We start from the raw sequence: 27,055 nt of genomic DNA on the forward strand, positions 1-27,055 counted from the left end.
AGGGTTCAAACAAAAGATTTGTAGGCTTAAGCTTAACTATAGTTCCATTGATGAAACCGACCTCATTTTTAACAGAGAGTGCTAGCAAAAAGGAACTACCTAAGGCGCATAATTGTTTGTGCTCAACTTAAGTTTATCACAATCGATCCAGGGTGATCATTGTGATGTAAGTAGAAAGGTTATTGAGGATTCTCAATAGGTGAAACATTAATTCTAGGATTTATTGACTTTGACACTAGTGAATCCTCAAAAGGAGGACGAATCAGATTTGGTATTTGCCATTGATACCAGATTCAAGAAACAACTAAGCAAAAACATGCAACAATTTCTAGTAATTTGTTGCTTGAAATGCAAAATATTGATTCAACAAGTAAAGAAACAGAGTACTTGCTTGAATCAAGGAAAAATCACAAACACGATCAATGGTTCTAATACCATGTCAAAATATCAATGCCAAGAAACTGATGAACAAGAAATGCAGCTAATTGAAAGGAATCTGATGATTTCTTATTGATTTGGAAAAGTGCTTATAAGAGCTATTTATAATATTCTAATCAATTGGTATTTGACTTTTCGCTGCAGCGAAGATTCGTTGTTGTATTTGACTTGCTTGTGCAATATTGAAGCTTTCATTCTCCAAATGATTCGCTATGTATGGGTTCATGATTTTCAAATGATTAATCACTTAAGGGCTCGATAAGGGATTTTATTAGGAATGAACCAAATTGCATTGTTTTGAAACTAGTGCATTATGATTTTAAATTTTCCTTTGTTGTTGCTTGCTCCCTTCCTTGTTCACTCACTGGCTTTATACTCACCATTTTCAAATTCATGTTTTCAGATCACGAGGCAGCCAGTAACTAGTACGAGGTGTCCTTGTAGACCTGTGTCCATCTTTTGGTAGGTGTCTCGACATTCAGTAGCTGTACATTCATCCGAGTCCCTCCGCTGGAAGTCAAGTCTTCTTTTTGAGATGTATAGGCGAACCTAATGTACATTATTCGAATACATGTTGTAGACAATGTATGTATATAATAAATGAGAAATGCCAATACGAGTTGGCAATGTCTATTACTATTTTGATTTTAAGTTTTGAAAAATGACTTAGCAGTTTATGATGGAATGATGAACACGTCGGACTATTAGGCTTGCTTGGGCTTAGTGGACTACGTCCATTGGGCCCATGCGCTGGTTATGGCCCGGAATTTGGGTCGTGACAATTTTTTATTTAGAGCTTTTGAAATTCTTTAGGTTTAAAATTTGACAAATAATTAGTCAAATGTTTACTTTTATTATTTTTTGTTTAACCCTTAATTTATTTTCAAAAAAATTTCAAGTTTTTTTAATTTTTATTAAATCATTAATATTAATTTAATAAAATAAAAAATATTTTAGTCTTTTTTAAGTCTCACGAGACATTTATTTCGCGTTATTTATCTTTTGTTTTTCTTAAGCGCAAACCATCAAATTTGTCGGGCAATTTGGCTTTTGGCATTCAATAGAACTTTGTTTAGGCTCTAATAACTATTATGATACAAATCTTAGGAACTTTTACATTATCAATAATACATTATACATATATATATATTTGTTTGAATTGTATCGAGATTGATAGAGTTTGAATTGCATTAGGAGTATCAGAATTATGTTTTTAAGCATTTACTAGAAAACACATGATAATTTATAAAGTATTTATATGCCAAGATGATTGTCATACATCCCTTTAATAATTAATTAATTTACTATTTTTTAGAAACATACTCTAATGAGTCACATATCAACTTTCCAACCCACTACGGTTGTATAAGATAATTTCTCAAAGTACAATACTTCATCATGAACTACATATTGCATGAATCCCTTCAATGATGCCAGAACCATGGGGAGATTTAAAATAATGGTGCAAGCCTACGGCAGGTTCTAAAAATCTGGCAAAGCCTTCATAATTTAATGATTACCAAGGGAAACAAACTTTAATTCAGAACAGCTCGTGACAACTTCACTTGTCCGTATATATAAATTATATCATTAGATCAATAACTTGCAGTAAAATTGATACGTCCAAGGTGCAACTGAATCGACCACATAGCTTCAGATAATCCTCAAACAGACCACCGTGTATTGCACACGTTAGGGGAGCACACCCCATAAGGATGATAATGATGACAATGGATGCTAGCATATGAATAGAATTTTCATCACTATTCAACAAAGGTGTTTTCATTCATCATTTAGGATGGACATTCAAAATAGACTTCTAAGGTAAATAGCTATCGTATTTCGCTGTGAAAACTAGTCAGATCGAGTCCCATATCGACATGTGACTTCATTACCTTCAATAAACCTCTCCACAGCATCTGAGGGAAGGCCAATCATCTCCAATGTCTTCTCCCACACTTCAAATGAAGTCTCGATGTTGTGTGCTTCTTCAGAAGGATTTGTAGGACGACAATCCTGAGAGATGAATGCACAAACAGGCCACTCATCTGCTTTCAACAATTCACAGTACTCCGGAATCTGGGGATCAGTGGCTGAGAAAAGAGCACTCCTAGAACCTGCATGGGTATTGAATGACAGGAAATTAGCTCCCACTTTCTCTTTTTCTGTTTTTGTTAAAGTTTCTCTCTCATTCAGCATATGAAAACATATTATTATTGGTTTAAAGCAAAAATGCTTGCATGGAACATGTTAAACTCAAAGAAGCAGAAACTCTCAAAGTTGAAAGTCAAGCCTCAAAGGTTCACAGTCTATAGAAATCCAGACAGTTCAGTTTTCTTCTGCTTTCTAAATTAGAAGGCTTGTGCCCATGACATGTTTCAAAATTAGAAAACAAGACTATGTAGTTCTTCTATTTAAAAGAAATCTCAATAACAGGCACCAGAGTGGTTTGGGAAATTTTTTAAGTCTTCTAGAAGATTCAGTAATTAAAGGAGCAGGTATAATGACAGAAATTACTTTTGGTGCATCCACATTTTTCATGCTGATGTGTACATGACAGGAACCATTTGATCAAATATTTCAGTATATTGGAAGTGACTTATTCTAAAAAGCTGAGAATAATGCAGTATCTATAGGAACTCATGAACAAAGGCAATCTTATTTATTGAGCTCAATGGTACACAACTTGCCTGTTTCTTAAACTGCTAATACCATCAGGCAACCTTAAATGCCTGAAATCACACAGTATCACAGAACCTAGCTGGAGTGTTCTTTACTCTCAAATAGAAAAAGAGGTGTCATTGTCCTGGTAATGACGAATGAAATCATCTATCTCATATTTCGCCCTTATGAATAAGATGAAGACAAGGTGAACTTGTTATGTTGTGAATAATCTTTGCAACCATGGAAGGAGTTGATACATTTAGTGAACACGCACTGAGCTTGAATCACATACAATGAACAATACATGCATAGTAGCTGATACTTACTGTTGTTAGGCAAAAGACTGCATATGCCTAAGGATAAGAACTGATAATCCAGTCACTGAAGGGAATCTAAATTGTGTAGAAAACATTCAAGTTGACACCCTTAGTCCCTAGAACTGTCTTCATTTCATTGCTTTCCATGTCTCAAGTCATATAATACGATCATGTTTCCTATTGTTCTGACCACACTCCCTTGAACTCTAAGAAATCCTCACAAACCAATGTCATCCACCAAACCAGCGTTGCCTCTCATATAGATTTATATGGTTTCTAAATAAGAAAGATAGTGAGATGATCATGGGACATGTTTTAGAGACAGAGAAAACTCAATCAGTTGTTGAAAAGAAATTATTTGTGGTTGTATTACACAGGGAGAGAAGTGCTTTTTGGATCATAGAGGATCCCCAATGTATATATCTGGATGTTGTGGAAAATCAAAGGCTTATGAAGGTGTGCAAGGAGTTTTGATTTGAAATAGGCTAGGCCAACTGGTTGAGGAATTTGTTTGAAGTGAACAGGATTTTTCTGAAGGAAAAGTACAACTTTTCTTTGAAATAGGCTAAGCCAACTGGTTGAAGAATTGGTTTGAAGTGAACAGGTTTTTGCTGAAGGAAAAGTACAACTTTTCTTTCTAACTCTAATTCAGTGGGGATGTTTCTTTTATGTTGTCTTTGGGAATGGCTAAGAGGAAAGAAGTCAGCTCTGGGCATATAAAAGCCAACAATCAAAACAGAGAAGGATCTTTCTTTGCAAAGGGATAGTCCTCTATCAAGAATTGACAAGGATTTTGACTCGAGTTAGTGACTGTAAGTAGGGAGATAAAACCAACAGAGGTAAAGAGGCTCGAGTTTACAGTCAACTATGACATGAAAGGGAGATAAGTGTGGGTAAAAAGGACCATGGGACTGTAGGGAGTGGTAAATATTATGGATTTGAAGTTGGTGATAGAATGTTCAGGGGTGGGGTGGGGGTTGAATGATCCTTTCAAACTATCTATAATAAAACCTTGCAAGCAACAATGATTTGTTTGCAACAAACTAAGATGGAAGAAATCGATAGAAAGATCGTTAAACGTGTATGGGGCCGTTTGTAACTGAAAGGTGCTTCCAAAGTATGACTAAGGGATTAAATTTGGTAGATAGTTTCATCCGACTTCTTTTTCATTTTATATGCATGTGCACCAGGGAGGTTAATCATGAATGGCTTTTTACTGGTGTTTACAGACTGGGCAAGGGACAAGAGAGGCGTCAGTTTGGCTAAACTGTTAAAGGACTTGATGGGAGGATCATTGCAGTTAGGAGGAGATTTTAATTCCATACTTTATCTGCATGAGAAGAGTTTTTTGGATTTGGGAGAAGGCAGGATTTTGAACCCAACTCTGAGTTGAGAATACATGCACCTACCATTGAGCCAAGTACTCAGGTGCATCTGCATTAAAAGAGTTAGGCAGACATGGCGTCTGTAGGTATGAATATTTTTTTGACATTGTTTAAGGTAATGCCTTGGAGATCTTCTTGACAATGGTAGAACCTTTACATAACGTAAGCTAATCAAGTGATTATACCTTAGCTTTATGTTTGTTTAAATAAAGTCATAGATTCTTACTTTATTCTCCTGTTTTCTTGAGTTTTAAGTGTCAAGGGTATTAACAAAATTTCCTAGTTTGCTTGAAATTTCAGATTTTGTGTTTTAGGAACTTAGTTTGGGATGTCTTATCTTATCAGGTTATATTTAAGTTAAGTTTTTTAGTTTTCTTTATAGAATCTAAATATTTGTTAAAGTCCAAATGGGAGTAGGAGTTCAAATTTCTTTTAGGTTTAGGGATGGTAGGAGTCTAAAAAATAAATGTACTATTTCTATTGAGAAATAGAATATTAAGAGAGAATTTCCAGCATTAATGCTCTTGTGATTGTGTTATGCAATCAAACTTTGGTGTGACTCGCTAAGGACCCCTAGTTTTGAAGCTTTTCCCTTGTTTTCTCAAGAATTTAAATCAGAAAATTGCCCTAACCCTATCTCCTACTTGTCTTACATCAGGAACCCTAATCTTGAATGGCATTTTGCTGCTGTTTATGGTCTGGGCAAGGGACAAGAGAGCCAGCGTTTCGGCTAAACTGTTAGAAGACTGGAATGGAGGGTGCTAGGCAGTTAGGAGGAGATTTTAATTCCATGCTTTATCTGCATGAGAAGAATTTTTTGGATTTGTGTAAGGCAGGATTTTTGAACCCTTCAGATTTGGGGAAGGTCGGATTTTGAACCCAACTCTGAGTCAGGGATACATGCACCCACCATTGAGCCAAGAGCTCAGGTACACCTGCATTAAAAGAGTTAGCCAGACATAGAAGTGTAGGTATGAATGATTTTTTTTACTTTGCTCATGGTAATGCCTTGGTGGATCTTCCGGACCACAGTAGAACTTTTGCATAACGCAAGTTAATCAATGGATTAAACTTTAGGTCTATGTTTCTTTAAATTAAAGTCATAGGTTCTCATTGATTCTCCTGTTTTCTTCATTTTCAAGTGTCAAGGGTATTTATGCAATTCCCAGTTTGCTTTCAGATTTTTTGTTAGGAACTTAGTTCAGGATCTCTTTATCTTATTATGTTATATTTTAAGCTAAGTTTGTTAGTTTTCTTTATAGAATCTAAATATTTGTTAAAGTCTCCAACGGAGTAGGAGTTCAGGTTTCTTTTAGGTTTCAGGATGGTAGGAGTCTATAAAAATAAATGTACACATTCTATTGAGAAATAGAATATTAACAGAGAATTTCCAGTATTATTGCTCTTATGATTGTGTTATGCAATCAAACTTCAGTGCACTCCTAATGAACTCTAGGTTTGAAGCTTTTCCCTTGTTTTCTCAAGAATTAAAATCAGAAAATTGCCCTAACCTCCTAGCTGCTTTACATCAGAAACCTAGTCTTCAATGGCTTTTTTACTGGTGTTTACGGTCTGGGCAAGGGACAAGAGAGGCGCCATTTTGGCTAACCTGTTAAAAGACTTGATGGAAGGGTCCTTGGCAGTTAGGAGGAGATTTTAATTCCATCCTTTATCTGTATGAGAATAGTTTTTTTTTTGGCAAAGGTGGGACTTGAACCCAACTCTAAGTCGGTAACATATGCACCTGCCATGGAGCCATGTGCTCAGGTGCATCTGCATTAAAAGAGTTAGACATGGAGAGTGTATATATGAATGATTTTTTGGACTTTGTTCAAGGTAAAGCTTTGGTGGATCTTCCTAAAAATGGTAGAACCTTTACATAAGGTAAGCTAATCAAGGGATTAAACTTTGGGTTTATGTTTCTTTAAACTAAAGTCATAGGATCTTATGTTATTCTCCTACTTTCTTGAGTTTTACGCATCAAGGGTATTTCTGTAATTTCTTGGTTTGCTGGAAATTTCAGATTTTGTGATTTAGGATCTTAGTTTCGGATTCCTTATCTTATCTGGTGATATTTTAAGTTAAGTTTGTTAAATTTTTTTATAGAAACTAAATATTTGTTAAAGTCCTAATAGGAGTAGGGAGTTTTCAGGTTGGGGGATGGTAGGAGTCTACATAAATAAATGTACTCTTTCTATTGAGAAATAGAATATTAATAGGAAATTCAGCATTATTGCCCCTGTGATTGCATTATGCAATCAAACATAGGTGAGACTCCTAAAGAACCCTAGCTTTGAAGCTTTTCCCTTGTTTTCCTAAGTATACATATCAGAAAAATGCCCTAAACCCTAACCTCCTAGCTGTCCTACATCAGAAACCCTTCTCTTTAGGGATTGATAGGGTTTTAGTGTCATTAGATTGGGAGAAGCATTTTCCAAAAGCAATTCAAAGTATTCTACCACGTCCACCCTCAGTTCACCATTCTATTTTGCTTGGTGTGGGTGATACTAGGTCAGGTGCAACATCATTTCATTCTAGAAACATATGGTTAATGGATCTTTTCATGGAACCTTTTAAAGGTTGGTAGGAAAATTTTAAGGGGGATGGATTTCACTAGTCTCATTGTGGCTCAAAAATTGATCAAGCAGAATATTGAAAGGTGTAAAGAGAAGATACAAGATATTCAATGCAGAAAACAAAGTTATTTTGGGAATTAATGAGTATGACTGGGTGGAGAATATTAACACTGACAAATGACACTAACAAGTTGAAAGGAATTTGAGCTTGATGGGGAAGTGAGATGAAAGGGCATTGTGATTTTTATGAAAAGCTTTATGAGGAGTCAAAGGAGAGAATGTTTCATTTGTAAAGGTGGCTCACACCTGAAAACTGGCGTGATGATACCCAACATGATCCGTCCTGCATAGACAAAGAGTTAAAAAACCCAAACCTGAAACTATCGAAACTCATAATGGCCTGAATCAAAATCGAAATGACCAGATTTGTAATTAAATAACTTTTTAGAAAATGCAAATTTATCACTAATATACTTGTGTTTTCTTCTTTAAGTTAAAATTTTGAAAAAATAATATTCATTTATAATATAATTATATATATATATATATATATTTTCAACCTTTTGAAACCAATACTGAAATTATCCATACCCATACTTGAAACAAACCCAAAACCAAGACCAATCTAACCCAAACTCATAATGGCCTGAACTCAAAATCAAAATGACCAGATCTGTAATTAATTTACTTTGCACAAAATGCAAAATTACCAATGATAAACTTGTTTTTTCTTCTTCAATCAAAAGTTAGAATTTTGAAAAAATAAATAAAATTAATTTATAGTACAATTTATATAAATATATGATGCAAGCGCATATGAAAATTTATTTAGTATTTTAGTTAGTTTAGGACTTTATTTTATTTATTTAGTTTGAAATTCTTTTTCCTATCTTTATTAGAATTTTAGTACTTTAAGTCTTTATTTAGGATTAGAATTACTATTTGATTAGGATTTATCTTAACTAATATAAATAAGTATCTTAGGTAGAAGATTATCATCTTTTGTTATTTTGAATATTTATTCAAGAGGCTTTTTTGAAAGCCCAATTATCTTTTTATTGTTCCAACACAATCAACCCTATTCTAGTTATCGTTTTCCCATTCCTCGATTAGATGAGATGCTTGATCAATTAGTTGGTTCAAGAGTGTTTTCAAAGATCGATTTGAAGAGCGGATACCATCAAATTAGAATGAGGGATGGAGATGAATGGAAAACAGCTTTCAAAACTCCGGATGGATTATTTGAATGGTTGGTGATGCCATTTGGCCTTTCAAATGCACCAAGCACATTCATGAGAGTCATGGCAGAGGTACTCAAGCCCTTCTTGAATTCATTTGTGGTGGTTTACTTTGATGATATTTTGATCTATAGCCACACTAAGGAAAAGCACTTAAAACATTTACGACAAGTTTTAGAAGTTCTTCAAAAGGAGCAGCTTTATATAAACTTGAAAAAGTGCAGTTTTATGCAACCAGAAGTGGTATTTCTTGGTTTCATTGTGTCTGCAGAGGGTTTGAAACCAGATCCAGAGAAGATTCGTGCAATTTCAGAGTGGCCAGCACCTACATCTATCAAAGAAGTAAGGAGTTTTCATGGTTTGGCATCTTTTTATAGGAGATTCATTCGAAATTTTAGTTCTATTATGAGTCCTATAACTGAATCTTTGAAGAAAGATGGATTTGAATGGTCACATTCTGCACAAAAAGCCTTTGAAAGAGTTAAAGCTTTGATGACTGAAGCCCCAGTTCTCGCACTACCAGATTTTGAGAAGTTATTTGTTGTTGAGTGTGATGCTTCATATGTAGGAATTGGAGCAGTTCTTAGTCAAGATGGAAGGCCTATAGAGTTTTTTAGTGAAAAGTTGACAGACTCTAGACGACGTTATTCAACTTATGACTTAGAGTTTTATGCTTTGGTAAGGGCCATTCGTCATTGGCAGCACTACTTGGCTTATCGTGAGTTTGCTGTTTATTCTGACCATCAAGCTTTAAGGTATTTGCATTCGCAGAAAAAGCTTAGTAGTCAACATGCTAAGTGGAGTTCTTTTCTCAATGAATTTAATTTCTCTTTAAAATATAAATTTGGGCAGTCTAATACTGTGGCTGATGCTTTGAGTAGGCGATGTAAAATGTTATCAGTTATGAGCACTCAAGTCACAGGATTTGAAGAACTTAAAAATCAGTATAGTTCTGATTCTTATTTCAGCAAGATAATAGCTGATTTGCAGGGTTCATTACAAGCTGGAAATTTACCTTATAGGTTGCATGAAGATTATTTATTCGAAGGTAACCAGTTGTGCATTCCAGAAGGATCTTTAAGGGAGCAAATCATTAGAGAACTTCATGGGAATGGTTTAGGAGGACATTTTGGCAGAGACAAGACTTTGGCAATGGCGGCTGATCGTTATTATTGGCCAAAAAATGCGCCGAGATGTGGAGAGGTTGGTGAAAAGATGTCTAGCTTGTTTATTTGGTAAAGGCAGTGCTCAAAACACAAGTTTATATGTTCCTTTACTTGAGCCAGATGCACCTTGGATTCATTTGAGTATTGATTTTGTTTTGGGACTTCTAAAGACAGCAAAAGGATTTGATTCTATCTTTGTGGTGGTGGATCGGTTTTCAAAAATGGCACATTTTATTCCGTGTTTTAAGACTTCTGATGCAACTCATATTGCTGAATTATTCTTTCGTGAGATTGTAAGATTACATGGAATTCCAACTTCCATTGTTTCTGATAGAGATGTGAAGTTTATGGGACATTTTTGGAGAACTTTGTGGAGAAAATTTGGGACAGAGTTGAAGTATTCTAGTACTTGCCATCTGCAAACAGATGGTCAAACAGAAGTTGTGAATCGAAGTTTGGGTAATATGTTAAGATGTCTTATTCAAAATAACCCAAAGACTTGGGATTTAGTCATACCCCAAGCTGAATTTGCTTACAACAATTCTGTCAATCGAAGCATAAAGAAGACACCATTTGAGGATGCGTATGGATTAAAACCTCAGCATGTGCTTGATTTGGTGCCATTACCACAAGAAGCTAAAGTGAGTAATGAAGGAGAGTTATTTGCTAATCATATTCGAAAATTTCATGAAGAGGTAAAGGAAGCTGCTTCAAAAGCTAGCAATGCAGAATACTCTTTTACTACAAAAAAACATTGTCGTAAACAGGAATTTGAGAAGGGTGATCAAGTACTTGTGCACTTGAGGTAAGAAAGATTTCCTAAGGGTACTTATCACAAACTCAAGTCTAGAAAGTTTGGACTTTGTAAGGTGTTTAAGAAAATCAGTTCAAATGCCTATTTAATTGAGTTACCACTTGAGTTACAAATCAGTCCTATTTTTAATGTTTTGGACTTGTATCCATTTGATGGATTGATGGAACTGCATCTACCATAGACGGTCAAATTCAGCACCTTCCAATTGATAAGGTTGAAGTTATTGAGGATGTGCTAGATGTAAAAGAGGTTCGATCTAGACGAGGGAACCCGTATAGACGATTTTTAGTGAAATGGCTTGGTAAACCTGCTAATGAAAGCACTTGGATTGCAGAAGAAGAATTGAAACGAGTGGATCCCGACATCTATAAGGAGTATGTCAAGGCCTACTCCTCGGAGTCGAGTCTTTTCTGACCCGAGGGGACTGATGCAGGCGCATATGAAAATTTATTTAGTATTTTAGTTAGTTTATGACTTTATTTTATTTATTTAGTTTGAGATTCTTTTTTCCTATCTTTATTAGAATTTTAGTACTTTAGGTCTTTATTTAGGATTAGAATTACTATTTGATTAGGATTTATCTTAACTATTATAAATAAGTATCTTAGGTAGAAGATTATCATCTTTTGTTATTTTGAATATCTATTCAAGAGGTTTCTTTGAAAACCCCATTATCTTTTTATTGTTCCAACACAATCAACCCTATTCTAGCCCTAATTGTTGAGTTCTAATTGCCCTAAACCTTTCGGCTACATCAATATATTTTCAACCTTTTGAAGGTTGAGATATGTACTTTTGAAATTTGAATTGGATGATAATACTAACTTCAAATATGCTAATAGTAAATATGAAAACCAATAGTCTTTGAGCATCAATCCTTATTTAAAAATACAACTTCAAAATGTTGTGACTTAGAATAACATTGGTCCTTTAGCAATTTCATTTTGTTATATGAATAATCACGTAGAAGTGTACCAATCAGTATTTCAGTTCTAACACAACACTAAATCAAAAATAAAATAATACTATTGATAATTTTCAGCACATAATCAAAATTGAACTTGATATTTCTAAAAATTAATAAGCATTTGATATTTTACATTAATCTTCTCAAGTTACTTTTAAGGAATATTACCTTTTCGAATAATATCTACAATTTTTAGTGCTCTCATTTAAAAGTAATGTACTTACGATTCCATTTCTAACCAATTGATTTTATTTTCATTTTGTTTAATAAAATGTATCTGAAAAGAAAATTATTTTATTGTATACAAAAGAAAAGTTACATTTTGGATTTGGACATTTAGTCCATGTTGAATGTCAGTCTTTATGATTTAAAATGTATATCCAGACAAAAAAAATTTGTTAGATGTAAGAAGAAATTATTGAAAAGACAATGTTAACAACTAAAGAGTTAACTGAAGCACAAAAACGAATTAAAAATGAAGACTTGATGGGTTACCTAGCCCAATGGTTGAAAAATTATAGACAATAATCAATACATTATACAGAAAATTGCATCATTAAATATGGATATAAGGATATTTAATGCGTCAATTTAAGACAAGACAATCCTCAAATTCCATTCTTTGCTTGTTATCACACTTTTATATCATAAAATTATAACATTAATCCAAAACATTCACTTAACATCAATCATCAAACAATTTTTTTTAATATAATGGATTCATCATTCAACAAACAGAAAAAAAAAAGAACATAGCAGCACAGGGGAGGGAGCCCAACAAAACAGTCCTAGGAGAAGTGGGGTTAGCAATATCGATAACATCAGCCCAAAATATGGAATGTAAAGAAATACAGTAATTATCCAAAACTTCAAACAAGTTAAATCATTGATCTGATCATAAATTTATAAATTTTTGAAAATGGCTCCATAAACCCCAAAATTACTCAAAACCTGCTCAAATCTGCCTGAACCAAATAACTAAGCCCAGAACTGGAACTCAGGATGAACTGGGTTCAGAAACAATCTGAACCTGAGGAAACCTAGACACATCTAAGCCCACCCTTTTGCTACCTCTACTCCTTTGGATGGTATTCATTTCGTTAAAAATGAGAGATTTGACTTCTTGGTTTGAGAGACTATTCGAGGAAGTTGTTTTTCAAGCTCTTTTGATTGTAGTTTGCTGACAAGGCTTTGCACGAAATGGTTTCAAATGGGATGCTGCTAAGGGTTATACTTCCAAAAGTGTTAGATATTGAGAACCTAAGGCCATTTATCACCCCTAATTCTTAAAAAAATCTGGGACAATGAATATAAAATATTTTCAACCTGTCAGCCTAGTAGGAAGTGTGCATAAGCTTAAAGTTTCAGCAAAAAATAAATAAATCAAAAAGTTGGCATCTTTATGGGGCCCCTCCAAATTATTTTTCTAGAGGGAAGGTAAATTCTTGATGTGGTCATTGTGGCAGATGTGATCGTAAACAACTTGTTAAAGAAAGATGAGTTGATTCCTTTAGCTAAGGTTGTTGATGGGGAATTTTCCTAACATCCTGGGTGTGGAGCTGGTTCCCTTCTATTAACTTGCCTATGCCGAGGCTACACTTGGTAACATAATTAAAGAAAAGGGGTCAATAGGATTCAAAAGTGGAGAGGTTTGAGAATAGATTAAATTGGAAGAGATTTTGACAATTCATAATCTTCAACAAAGAAAAAAAAGGGAACACTTCTTCCAATAGATGCTATTTGTGCAAGATATATGTGGAATCAGTTCATCTTCTTTTGAGTTGCTGTTAAGTAGAAAACTTTGGGCCTTGACTTATCATAACCGGTAACTTCTTGGGTTACAGCAGATTCTGATTGGGGAAAGTTTTGACCTTGGGGAGAGGGGGTATATAGGCTTGCACAGATTAGAGAAAACTGAGAACTAATCTCGCTCTAGATTTTCTATAAATCACCTGGCATATGTCAATTCATCTTGGTTTCTTAAAGTTACATGGCCAATATCTACATCATGGACTAAGAATGCATTTGGCATACGCAAGAATTAAACTAAGAAAAGCTTTTACAAAGTTTTAATTTTTAACGAAAGAAAAAAATATTGAAAACAACAACCCAAAACCATAACTTTGATGTGACAATGATTTGAATGATGATGAAAGATAAAAAAGCTTACAAAAGCAATATGCCACAGACGTTAACAAAATATAATTATGAAAACACAAATGTACTAACATTTGCAAAGACATACCCTCTTGAGCACTGAAGATAAAATAGGGAATTAGATGATAAGCAGCTTGAACAATTCTAGGAAGATCCCGAGCCTGCAGTTAAACACAGAGCCACAAGAGTAAAACACAGAAATATAACTTCATTATTGTTTCTAACAGAACCATAAAGCCAAAGTGAATCATGTGATAAGGATTTAAGCTGAAAGAGAAGAACCCACAACTGAGTGACACTTGATGGCCTATTGGGTGGAATAATTGTTGTAATGTACAAATGCACATGCATCCAATAATTTGGAAAAAGCAAACAACTTAAAAAACCTATAGTTCAAGAAAATAATTTGCATATGAATTTTTCACTTATTCCACAAAACATTGAGAAAAGAGCCTCCAGTCTTACACATGTCCTCTTAAAGAATGGCTTCTATCAAAAAAAAAAAAAAATAGGGCATGTCATTGCTTGAGGAAACATGAGCAACCGCTTCCTCATTCGTATGGATCTCCGTTAGTGATTAGGTGTTTGGACAACTTGTGGGCTGCAACAACCCAAGCTAGGTGCAAAAAGGAATCAAATTCAATCTAATCACCTTGTGTTTTCCACTCCAAGATTTGAAAGGAATAATAATCTATCTTCTCTAGTTAAGGTTTTCTATATTAAATAAACCAAAACATGATCTTACTAAAGGAAAAAGATTTAAATTTTCCATTGCGCTTTGTAATACAATTACAAGGCTTTTCCCAATAGGGGCATTAGAGACTCCTTTGGAATTATTTAATGTAGGTCTACTTTTCATTGTCATTGATTTTAATAAAGATTGATTATATGTTGATTTGGAGCAAAGCTAATTTGAATAAAAAAATTCAAAACTATTCAAAGAAATTGTTTTTCAAATTTGGACAGCTTGCTATCTTGTTTTAATTCAATGAGCTTTGTCACTTGTTAGGTCACCAAAATTATGTATATGATGCATGAGTACATTGGTAACACATAGTAGCAAGTACGGGTGAGCAGCAGGTTGATGATAACTGACCAACTCCGACAGGTATCAGCCACCACAGTTCAGTTGATCAGTGTCGGTTACCTAATCGGTTATTGGCCACAGTTTTCTCAGGGCATTAGTTTGTTGGTCAGGTGGGAACTTTCCCACCGAAAATGACCAAATAACCAATTCCCTTTTTATGTTATTATATATAGGGGGAAATGACCATCTATCCCTCATTAATTCCCCCAATTTCAGCCCCTGCCCCACCAGCTGCGGGCTCCCTTTTGGGAAAACCCTAAGCTTACCGCCTCTCCTCACTATGCAAAGAATTTCTGCTCTGCCATCGATCCACCAGCCACCCATCTGAGTTTGCTGCTTGTAGTTGCCGAGCTCATTTGCCACTGCCTCTTCTCGGAATCCCAATCCACCAACCAGCCACCCCCATTATTTATTTTTGGAGTTTGGAGTTTTGAGTTTGATGCCGTCGTCTTTCCCCCTCTCCTGGTGTCTAACTCTCTTTCTCTCTCCACCTCTTGCTTACCATCCACAAACCTTCAGAGAAGCCAAAAGGTGAATTGTAATTCTTTGTAAATGTGTATAATGTATTGACCATGTAAATGGGCAATTTTTATTAGTTGAGTAACTTGAGTTTGGGATGCTGTAAATGGGCAATTTCTTCTTTCAGCTTACTGTTAAGTACTTGAGTTTGCAATGTTGTTCGCTGTGTAGGCTTTTTTTCGTGCAATGATGCTTAGGTGTGTGTATAGTGTATTGAATATTGATGTGTATTAAAACTTGATGTCGTGTAGGTGTGTGTACTGTTTGGTGATGTTGCCGAATGTTGTGTAGGTTAGACTATTAGTTGCATTAATAATGCAAAGCAAAGCATTAATATTAATACTTTGTATTAATGCAGCTCAGCAACATTAATGCTTTGTATTAATGATGCTTAGCAACATTAATGCTTTGTATTATGATGCTTAGCAACATTAATCCAAAGCATGCTTCATAATATGATTGCATGGCTCATCACAACAGCACCTTCACTTTGAACAAACACCATTCAATATAACTTGCAACGGATTTAAAGCTAAATCTACATATTGGGAAAAAAAAAAACAAAAAGAAACCATCTGATGTAGGAAAGCTTGGAGGGCTAAGGTTTATGATAATAATAATCTGAAATTCTTAGGAATATAGGGAAAATTAATAAAGAAAAGGGAAACAGAAAAGAAAACATCCCTAAGCTTCATGCCTAGTGTTCCTTGATTGCAACACAGAACCAAGAAGAAAGATACCTAAGCATCACACCTAAGGTTGATTGCATCACACGATTACAATAGAAACAATGCTGAAAAATCCTTACCATAATTTGTCCCAAAAGAAAGCATACATTGATATTTATATAGGCTACTACCACCCCTAATCCAAAAAGAACTAGAACTCCTATACTGAGTAGGAATTTAAAGAAAATATTAAAGACTACTAATATAAAACTAATAAACTTGTCTTAAAAACAAAAAGTAATAGGATAAGGATAACCAAACTAACATACTAAACCCTGATATAAATGAAAATACCAAATATAGTCCTATATCTAATATATATATTACAATTAAGCCCCATAAATACAATAAAGCAACAACATAAAATCTTAAATAAGTTAATCCCTCAATTAGCTTCTTAGCATTCTGCATCACTATTAGTTTTAATAGTTTTCTTTATGCCTATATATCATGGGTGAACATCAACTTATTAGGCGTTCTTTAGGAAGCTTTGCCATTAGCATGATTAAAAAGTGTGATTTTTGACATTCACCAAGCAACTTCACAAAATTTTGTAAGGAATTCTAACATTCATATAAGTTATTAAGAATAAGATAGAAAATAACGCTGTTCAATTTTCATTTTTGTATATATATACATATATATATATATATTTTGCATGCATGATTTTTTAAGGGATATCATGGTAGTTGCCTGGATATATGCTTTTCTCCAATGACCACAAAATCCTTTCTTCTAAAACAGAAAACTACAGCATTAGCACATCTTCTGAATCACTGATTGCACAAGTCTTACAAATTTTGCTTTGTTACATTTTTTGTTGAAGAAGACAAGTAAGAAGACCACATGGAAATATGCAAACACTATTGTACATCATCAAAGGATAGACAAAGAAACTGAAATGCTCTAATAGACTTACAACATTTGTGTGGACGATTCCAGGTGATACACACACAACATTAACACCAGCTTCAATAGGCAGCCGTTTGTGGAGGACACTACTAAACATAACCTGCAACCAAATTTCACCAGTTTCACAACTCATTGTCACAATTAAAATGACAATATCTTTTACTTTACATCTAGCATGACTGTCCAACTTTTTATTTCTAGATGATCAATTGCTACAAGTTAACAAGATACAGAAGCTTATATTCTATTTAAAAAACCACTGACTATGTTGACTTCAGTTAAACTAAGTGACTTCCAAATTTAAATTTAGGGTGAATTAAGTTAGGGATAAAATTGTACAAATATTGTCCCAAGGGGAAATCCAAATGGTTTGTGATTGAAACAATTAACTTGGAGGTCTCAAATTCAACTCATGAGAAAACTGATGGGGTTTATGGGATGAGAGAGGATTACCTCTCATCAGCTCAAGGGCTAGTGGACTAAAAACATGCAAAAAATCTAAACAAAGGCAAGGAACAAGATCATGTTTAACAAGTCAGACATTTTGAAGACCCGTGTCATTGCTCTTTGCTATGCAATTTCAGTTTTAGCAATGTAAAAGTTTATAATCTGAATTTTAGATATTTAACTAATCAGGGGCAGAGCAATAATTTATATGCATACTTAAAACCTGCTATAGAATTAAGGAAAGGAATTAGCTTGGCTGTTAAGTGTCCCTTGTAACACAAGTTGAATCATGTGAAAAGCATTTTATATAGACAGAAGTTGCCTATTTTGTGTCTGCAGGTGAAGCCAAATATGTGATGCAAAAGACCATCAATTAAGGAAAATTTAAAGCCAGATGTGCAAAAAAAAAAAATAGAAAATTAAAACGACTTCTGATTATACCTGTGCTAGCTTGCTGCTAGTGTACCCCAATAGGCTTGAGTATTTTCTCTTCCCAGAAACAGCATTCATGTCTTCTGTATCAACGAAGCCAACATAATGCATCTACAGCACGGAAATCACAATGCCAGACAAAAAAAAGAAATGGAAGGGAATAAAATGAGTAAGATATAAAAAAATAATAATGCATCATGTAAAGATGACTATTTGCATTTCTAAAAAATAATAATAGAAATAATGATGATGATGATGATAACTATTAGTAGTAGTATTAATTAGTGTATGGGACTCCACATACAAAGAAAGCACAGAAGGAAACTGCACATGAACTAAAAGCAAAAAAAAAAAAAATGGCTTAGGAAATCTAAACTTTGAGTGGGAGCCAAATCAAACAATCATTGAAACAAAAGCAATCACAAAAACATAATATTCAACAAACTTAAATAGTCATTGAAACAAAATTTACAAAACCAATCTCAAAAACTTGATGTTTAGCAATTGTACACGTAATTGCAAACCCTTGAAGAGTTTGATCGTTGATGTTCTTTTCATACCAAATGAAATGAACGCAAGCGGAATAGTGCAAGTGAATTCCCCCACACTACAATTTCACTTATTCACCATGTCGCACACTCCCATTCAAATAAGCGAACATAACAACCACCATTGTTCACCAACATGAGGGATTGTAAACAAAGTGATACAAGAAAGCAATGGTTAGTAGCAAGAGAACAATGCAACCATATATATATATATATATATATAAATATCTGTGTGTGTGTGTGTGTGTGCAAACAAAGTGATACAAGAAGAGGGAATACAACTCTAGTAAGGGTAGCATAAAAAGATTCAAGAATAATGTCTGTAGGGGTGAAGCTAGTATATATATAGGCCAAGTATCCGCTTAAACCAATGTAAAACTAAAGAGTTTTACACCTTTTTTAACTATTGGATCTCATAAAATCTATGGCTGTGATTAAAGCAATTCTTTTACGCAACTTGTCTCCCTCTCTTTTCTTTTCTCCCTTCCTGCATATTCCCTCTGAGAAATCTTCTCAATTCCCCTTTCTTCCAGAACTGATTGTGGAGGTTAAAATGTACAAAGTCTGGCCTTTATCTCAAAGTCTATTACCCAAATGATGACCAAAATCTAATGTCAAAAATCAAGACATCTAATGAACAAAGGCTGGTTTTTGCACTCTAAAACCCGTCTTATTGCACCAAATAAATTACAATCATTCTTTACATGCCTGGTGTACAATTGTAAGACAAAACTTTTTGTATTGGATATTTTTAGTTTCTTGGGATTGAAATTATATTTAGTGGAAAACCACAAAATTAATCAGTAAGAATAACAAAAAAAATCACAAATTTTCAGAAAATAAAAGGGGACAAAAAAACAGAAAGACAAAAAGAAAAGAGATGATGTTATTGGAAGATGGGGCGTTGATTCCATATCCCAAAATAATTGTGGTAATCCCAAAATAACAATTACCCAAACGCTTAATGTAATCCAAGCATAATATTGGCACCAGAAGCAAAAAGCAACAGAGTTAATATGCCAAATGAATATGAATTAAGATGCAAGTGATTAATTCTTTTTATAAGACAAAAAATGTTTAATGGTTAAATTTCTTTAATAAACTTCAACCTTCATAACCAAGTGCCATGCATTACCTCTGATTTAATTCCCAAATATTTAGGAAATATCAGAGACACACACACACACAAACAAAGTCATATGATGAGAAGGGCAACTTACAACAGAATTGACATTAATGATTCGACTTGGAGATCCTCTAATAAGGGATGGCAAAAGCAATACTGAAAGCAGCGCTGGAGCCAGATGATTAACTTGCATGTGCTCCTCATACCCATCTTTCGAAAACTTTTGGGGTTCTGCACGTAGCAAATTGAAAAAAAAAATCACGGTTTGGTTTTGGGTACAAGTTCCAAAAGAGAGGTTTAAACAAAATCCATAGAAAGACGAACCTCCAATCGAAAAAATTCCGGCATTATTAATAAGAACATTCAAAGGTCCTAAACGTGCATTCCAAGCATTGGCAAAAGTGACCACAGAGTCCAAGGAGAGAAGATCAAGTTCCATGACCTCAATATTCAAAGGGAGCCCATGCCAAGATTCAGACCATCGATTAATCAACTCGTGAGCTGCCTTTGGATTTCTTACCGCCATCACAACATGCGCCCCTGCTTCGGCCAATTGCCTCGCCATTTCCCGCCCGATGCCGCTGGTGGCGCCTGTCACAATGCAGGTGAGGTCGTTCACGGGCGGCAATGCCAATGGGTTCTGCAGGTGACTCGCCATTATCCTCTGGAAAAGCATCTCGTGAATCACGTACATCCATCCTCTCAGCCATTCCATCCAACCCAACCCTTGTTTCTTTTTCGCCATTCGATTTTTTTTTCCTTTTTTGGATTCACGATCTCTCGCTTTTTGGCGGTGATGCTCGCAGTATTAAGTACTAATCACTTGCGCAGCAACAAACACGAATCTCTGGTCAACGCGCTTAAGATTAGGTCGAAAGGACATTAATTAATAACTAGAATAGGACCGCGCTACGCAGCGGTGTATAAAATCATCATTCAATTTATAAAAATGGAGTCATTTGTCTAAAATGGGATCTATTTTATTTTCAAATATGAATTTTCAAATGAAGAGTATTTCAATCAATTATCAATTTTTTTTTATAAAAGAGAAGTAGATTAATTTAAAACAATTACATCATTTTTGCCAAACAATACCAAATCTATCTCCAAATAAATGAGCAGAAATGCTAGGTGGGGGGACTTTTAAATACACTAAGCCCAATGATAGAATATTACGGTGTGTTGCCATTCAATTCGCGCATCGATGGGCTTCAAGATGTACGTGACTTATAAAACAATCCCACCTTCTCTATAGCAGGTCCTTAATCCTTACTTAATCCTTCTCAATATATTAGTATAACGATCCAAATTTAAAATCTCTTTTGAAATTTTCTAAATCACCAGCAAAGAATCAATTTCTACTAAAACCCTTTTATAACCTCTATTCCAACATAATTCTAATCCTTAGCATAGAGTGCACAATTTCGTTTCTAGTGGAAAAAAGTCCCTATTTTACATTTAAACCCAACAAGCTAATAACCATTTTCATCTTTAACAATACCACTTGCAATCGCTAAACCTGGTTGTCCTCGAGCACTACTGTCCACATTAAGTTTAACGAACGATTGATTTGGCTTTGTCCAATTTATCAACACTTCATGCTTGATTCTACCTCCATGTTTCCCAAAGATGTCCCATGCTTCTTTTGCTTCTGTACAGATTTGTTGTCAATCATTGTTTGGCCAAATGTTGTAGATTTCTCATGCAAGTGCACGTATCATTAACAAGTAATATAGTGATAAAGTAGAATATCGTTCCCACAAAGAATTGTTTTAATTCCTATTGTTAAGTACTAAAATTAACAAATCCTAATTTTATCCAAATAATTAAAATTAAAATTAAAACTAATAAACTAGTAAATTAAAAACAAAACTAATCTAAAATTTATTAACAAATTTACTTTATTAAATTCGAGTGACTACCAGACCTAAGATTATGATATCCCTCAATACTTCATCTGATTATTGTCTATCTCTCTTAACTTAGCTTAATGGATTAAGTTGCTAACCTAGAGTCTTAAATTATCTACAAGTCACTGTCGAGATTCTTATAAAAATATCTCTCCCAATTAACTTACTATATGTCTATACAAATTAAATTGAAGAAAGATTTATTAAGTTCGTGATCTAATCTTGGCAACGTATGATTTATAGGTGTATGTCTACTCTATATGCAAATCAAACCACCTAATCAACTAAGCGTATTCAATCATATGTTATTCAATTCAAGGTCTACCTAAATCTCCTTTGTTGAGGTTTAACCTAGGTATCCAATTTTGTCTAATTGGTGACCAATTAATCAAAAGTATTAAGAACAAAATAGAATAAACAATTTAAATCCATCAAACATAAGCAAAAGAGAGATAAATAAATCAAACTACGCATTGAGTTTAATCATAATCTTAGATAAATAAATTAGTTTCCATCAAGTTACACATCATTATCAAATTAAGTTTAAACATTAAAATCCAATTAAGAAAAGTAAGAGAATAACAAAAGGATGATAGAACCCAAGAATTTATAATCTTGATCTTCCAAATCTTATTGAATCCTTCAAATTCTTCTTAGCTTCAATGACTTTGCGGCTTGATTCTCAACTGTCAATCTATTTTTTTTCTTTTTTCTTTTTTAAAAAGTCCTCTTAAAAGGTTGTTTTATAGGGCTTTGAAGTTAGGCTAAGTTTGGTGAAGAAAGAAGTCAATTACAACTAGGATTTTCATATCAGACTACATGAGTCACGGCCTTGACCCATTAATTAGCAAAAATCGTAATTGCTCTAAGACTGCTACAGTGCTTCAATATTGACATGATTTTTGACCATTTTTTAGACCGAACTGGGTAAAGTAGTAAACATGAAAGTTGTAGTTTTTTCTCTTAACTTTCCAATGGTTTAAAAATCATTTCATTGGGAGTTTTGAAGAGAAAGTTATGGTCAAAACACCAAAATATATGTAGTAGAAATCTGTCCCTCAAAATTGCTTTCCTTCTTTTATTAAAATTCTTGCCTCGTTAAACACCTACAAAAGCACAAATAAATCAATAACAATCTATCTTAATCATGTTAACACCAAATTAAGCATAAAATTAACTAAAATTAAATTGACTCATCTAAATTAACTAATTTAAAATAATTTAAATAAAATCTACTAATTTCAATGCATTATCACAAGAACTAAGCTAAAATTACTATAAAAATAAAGTCCAAATGACTCTATATCATAGACTTATCACACACCCAAACTTAATATTTTGCTAGTCCTCAAGCAAAACATTAAAAAGAAATTAACTTATGAAAATCAAATTCAAATAGTGAAAACAAAATAAATATAGTTACTACTACTACTACTACTACTACTAGAGATAAAGTGCACCAACTCAATGATTCTCTATAATTTTCTTAAAAGTACGTCTATCAATCATTAACTTAAGAAAAAATATATGCATAATTCAAATTCATGTTTCAATTCCAATGCAAGCACATTCTCGAATGGATTACCTTGTGTGTGTGAAATCTTTTACTAAGAATATTATGATATCCAAATGAGTTTATAACAACATAAATTTCAAATTAGTACTAGAATTTCATAAGTTTACTTTCGTCTCTTTCTCCATTAATGTAGACTAACACTGAGCTGGGGATCAATAAAACTTTATTGTAAAGTCTGACCTTATAAAATATTTGTCATGACATACATGTGATGGATAACATACTTGCATACTTGGAAAGCCCCGAAAAATCATCAAAAGTCGATATTATACCAAATGGTACTATTAAGTTGAATTAAGCCTCAAACTAGTCTAAATAGAGATCTTAAGATGAAATTGAGAATTTTAAAACCCCAGAATGACTTAAAATGATGATTTGGAGTTCGAGAGCTGAATTGGAGTCAATTTGAAATTTTCATGTTCTAAGGGCAAAATGGTAATTTTGTCACTCGAGGATAAAATGAGAATTTTTAGAAAAGATTTTGATCACATTTGACTCATTGGAGTATGATTTGAGTTTGAGAGGTGAAATATTTAAATTTTGACATTTTTGGAGTCTTAGGGGCAAAACGATAATTTTATGAGTTTACGGGGGTAAAGTTTGAATTTTGGAATTTTACACCACCTAACACTTGTCATGCCCATGGATTTCAGCCATTAACATTTTACATTGTGGATAATTGAAACATTTTATGTGGTGGAGAGAGATTGCTTAATGGATAAGTATTACACATGGATCAATGGAAACATGCCATGTGTCAAGCTTGGATTATTATAGAATTTCCTTGTAAAATCTATTTAAAACTCTTTTAGTCTCACCCATATGGCCGGCCAAAGCATGAAGTGAAGAGGAAAGGAAAGAACACAAACCCTAGGTGAGAAAATTGAAGAAAAAGTGTGGGATTTCAAGGGATTAAGCTAATAAAGGTAAAATTTTGTGATTTTATCTTGTGATTTACACTACCCATGCTTTCTTTTTCATTTTTCATGCTTAGAACTCAAGTTTTCATGATGAACCCATGCTGGCCGAATTTGAGAGGAGAGGTTTTGAACATTGATTTTGCTAGATTTCAAGCTAATTAAGTGTTTTTGGTTGTTTGGTAATGGAAAGTATGAAAATCTAGCAAGGAATCACTTTGTTCTTCACAAACCCACAAGAGGCCGAATTTTCTAGAGATGATATTAAGGTTGAAATTGATGATATTTCATGATATTTTGGTGGTATTTAATGATTGGTGAGGTTAGAAATTTAATGGGAAATTTTGGCATGAAAATCTGAATTTTTACCTAATGTATATACATGTGCGATTTATGGTTCGAACTGATAAATTGAATCATATTCACAGTCATTGAGGTATTTTAAGTATAATTGAAGTGTAAAAAGTGAAAGAAATTGATTTGGAGTTAAATTGGAGGTTTTAGCCAATTACACCGAGAATAGTGCAAATTAGGTCGAATACCGTATTTAAACAGCTATTCGGACATTTTGCATCACATTTTGTGCATTCATATAGATTTATAGAGCCTGAAATAGTTTATGATAAATTGATACAATTTATTGAAATTCGTGTCATGTATGATGTATAGGTGGTGAACCCTTTAACAAAGGTAAAGAGATTGTGCTCGAAGATCGAGAATAGGAGTATATCAAACTCCTAATATTGTGAGTAACCTTATTATCATCTTAATTATCTAAAATAGTTTTTATTCGTTTTTGTGATTTTATGAAAAATGAGTTTAAATGGCAAATCCTTATGTTTATAAGCAAAATGTGATTAAATGGGATGATCTTGTAAAATTATCTTGAAATTGAATAATGGCTTTTCAAATAGAGCAATTGGAGACCATTTGATGTATTGTGAATTTATGGTTCTAATTGATTGGCTTATGACAATATTGGTATGAATGGCTGAATTGGTATTTGTGTTGAAATGTATAAATTGTTGTTTTCCTTTATAGACTGGATAATGATAAAATTGCCATGTCATGCTATTACAAATTTTATTGTATGGTGGGTTTAGCTTGCTGCAGTGGGTTGGTTATGTGGACTAGCCTATTAGAGGGGCACAGAACCTGGTCATATTCTTATCTCGGTTGGAGAGGCGAGTAGGGTAACTCCCCAGGTATAACTTTTAGAGTTCACTTCACGCCAAACCACCACGTGAGGGCGAACTCAGCCAACGTCAAGGAACTACTATATTTTCAAAATAAAAACATGATTTATGAGTACATAACTTTTTAATAGCCTTGGCGGACTCAGTTTGGGATAGCCCGCGGCCAAGGTATCCCTGATAACTGGGTATGAGAATGATTTTGGCATGAGCCAAAGTTTTAAGAAATTCATAAGCCATGTTGATTACTCGATTTATATGAATTGATTTTATTTGGTTGAAACAAGTTGAGAGGTGATGAATTTTCGTATGTTAAACTATTTTATCTGTCTCCATTTACTCGGCTTTAGATATTTTAGATAGTATTTGTTTACTCACTGGGATTATATAATCTCACCACCCTCTTTTTCACCAATTTCAGGTTCATAATAGATTGTAGATAACTGATATCATCGAGGACTACAGTTGGACTTGCCACATCCAAAAATTTTAGGTTCATTTCTTTTAATACTTTTGGTTGTTCGTGGGCTCACTTGTTACAGTAAATTAAATTAAACACTCTAGCTGACTGTATTACAATATATATTAATTTATTTTGCTTTTACGCTGTAAAAATTATTTATGCAGTGTTCTAAAAATATTGTTTTATGAGAAAATTGAAATTTTATTCAATATTTTTATTTTATTCTAATAATCATAATTTCATTTTAAATGAAGGTTTTAGATGTTTAAACTTATTTTTGATTATGAATTATGTGTTTTGTACTCGCATACTACATTTTTAGCGAATTTCGAGATTTTTGGGAAAAAATGACCAAAATGTACCTGTGAGAAAAAAATTATTTTTTTATTATTTTGATTTGAAAATAGTTTAAAATCTTTTAGAACGTGATATTTGACAACGGTTACTGTCACGACCCGAAACTCCTATCGAGCCCGTGACAACCGCCGCGATGTCTCGATCGACATTCATTACCCGGAATGTCAACCGAAACCCCGCAAGGCTTTACTATCAGCTTCTCATTTCCCTATGGGTAACTGTTTCCAAATACCACATTCTAAAAGATTTTAAATTGTTTCCAACTTAAACAAATAAAATAATAATTTCCGTCTCACAGGGGTATTTTTGTCATTTATCTCAAAAATCTCAAAATCATCTAAAAATATAGTATGTAAGTGGAAAACACATATTTCATAATCAAAATAATTTTGGATGTCAAAAACATTCGTTTAAAATGGAATTATAACTGTTATAATAAAATAAAAATATTAAATAAAATATTCAATTTTCACATAAAACGATATTTTAAGAACACTGCATAAAAAATTTTTATAGCGTAAAAGCAAAATAAATTCTTACATACCGTAATACAGATAACCAAAGTATAGAATTTAATTTACAGTGACACGTGGGCTCACGAATGACCAAAAGTATCAAAAGAAATGAACCTACAGTCTTTGGATGTGGCAAGTTCAACTGTAATCCTCGCTGATATCAGTTATCTACAATCTATTCTGAGCCTGAAATTGGTGGAAATGAGGGTGATGAGATTATAAAATCCCAGTGAGTAAACAAACATCACTCAAAATATCTAAAGTCAAGTAAAAGGAGACTATTAAAACATTTCATCAAACTGTGATTTATCATCCTTCAACTTATTTCAACCAAATGAAATCAATTTATTTAAAGCAAGTTGTCACGACCCGGTACTCCCCTCGAGCCCGTGACAACTGTCGCGGTGTCCCGGTAGACATTTATTGCCCGGAATGTCAACCCGAAACCCCGCAAGGCTTTACTATCAGTTTCTCTGTTCCCTTGTGAGCAACCATTGTCAAATATCGTGTTCTAAAAGATTTTAAGCTGTTTCCAACTTTAAACAAATAAAATATTAATTTTTCGTCTCACAGGGGTAATTTGGTCATTTTTCTCAAAAATTT

The 27,055-nt window shown here is 33.7% G+C and overlaps 1 protein-coding gene across 1 annotated transcript; it reads right to left on the reverse strand.

Moving 5' to 3' along the window:
* On the reverse strand, positions 1,980 to 20,412 carry LOC18604530 (retinol dehydrogenase 12). The gene is made up of 6 exons (XM_007037057.2): positions 19,846 to 20,412; positions 19,616 to 19,752; positions 17,857 to 17,958; positions 16,976 to 17,068; positions 13,811 to 13,883; positions 1,980 to 2,555 (listed from the first exon to the last, which is right to left on the reverse strand). Exons 1-6 carry the CDS (start codon positions 20,264 to 20,266, stop codon positions 2,293 to 2,295), a joined length of 1,089 nt encoding a protein of 362 aa, XP_007037119.1. The 5' UTR covers positions 20,267 to 20,412; the 3' UTR covers positions 1,980 to 2,292.

This window comes from Theobroma cacao, chromosome 3 (assembly GCF_000208745.1).
Source record: "Theobroma cacao cultivar B97-61/B2 chromosome 3, Criollo_cocoa_genome_V2, whole genome shotgun sequence".
NCBI classification, from domain to species: Eukaryota; Viridiplantae; Streptophyta; class Magnoliopsida; order Malvales; family Malvaceae; genus Theobroma; species Theobroma cacao.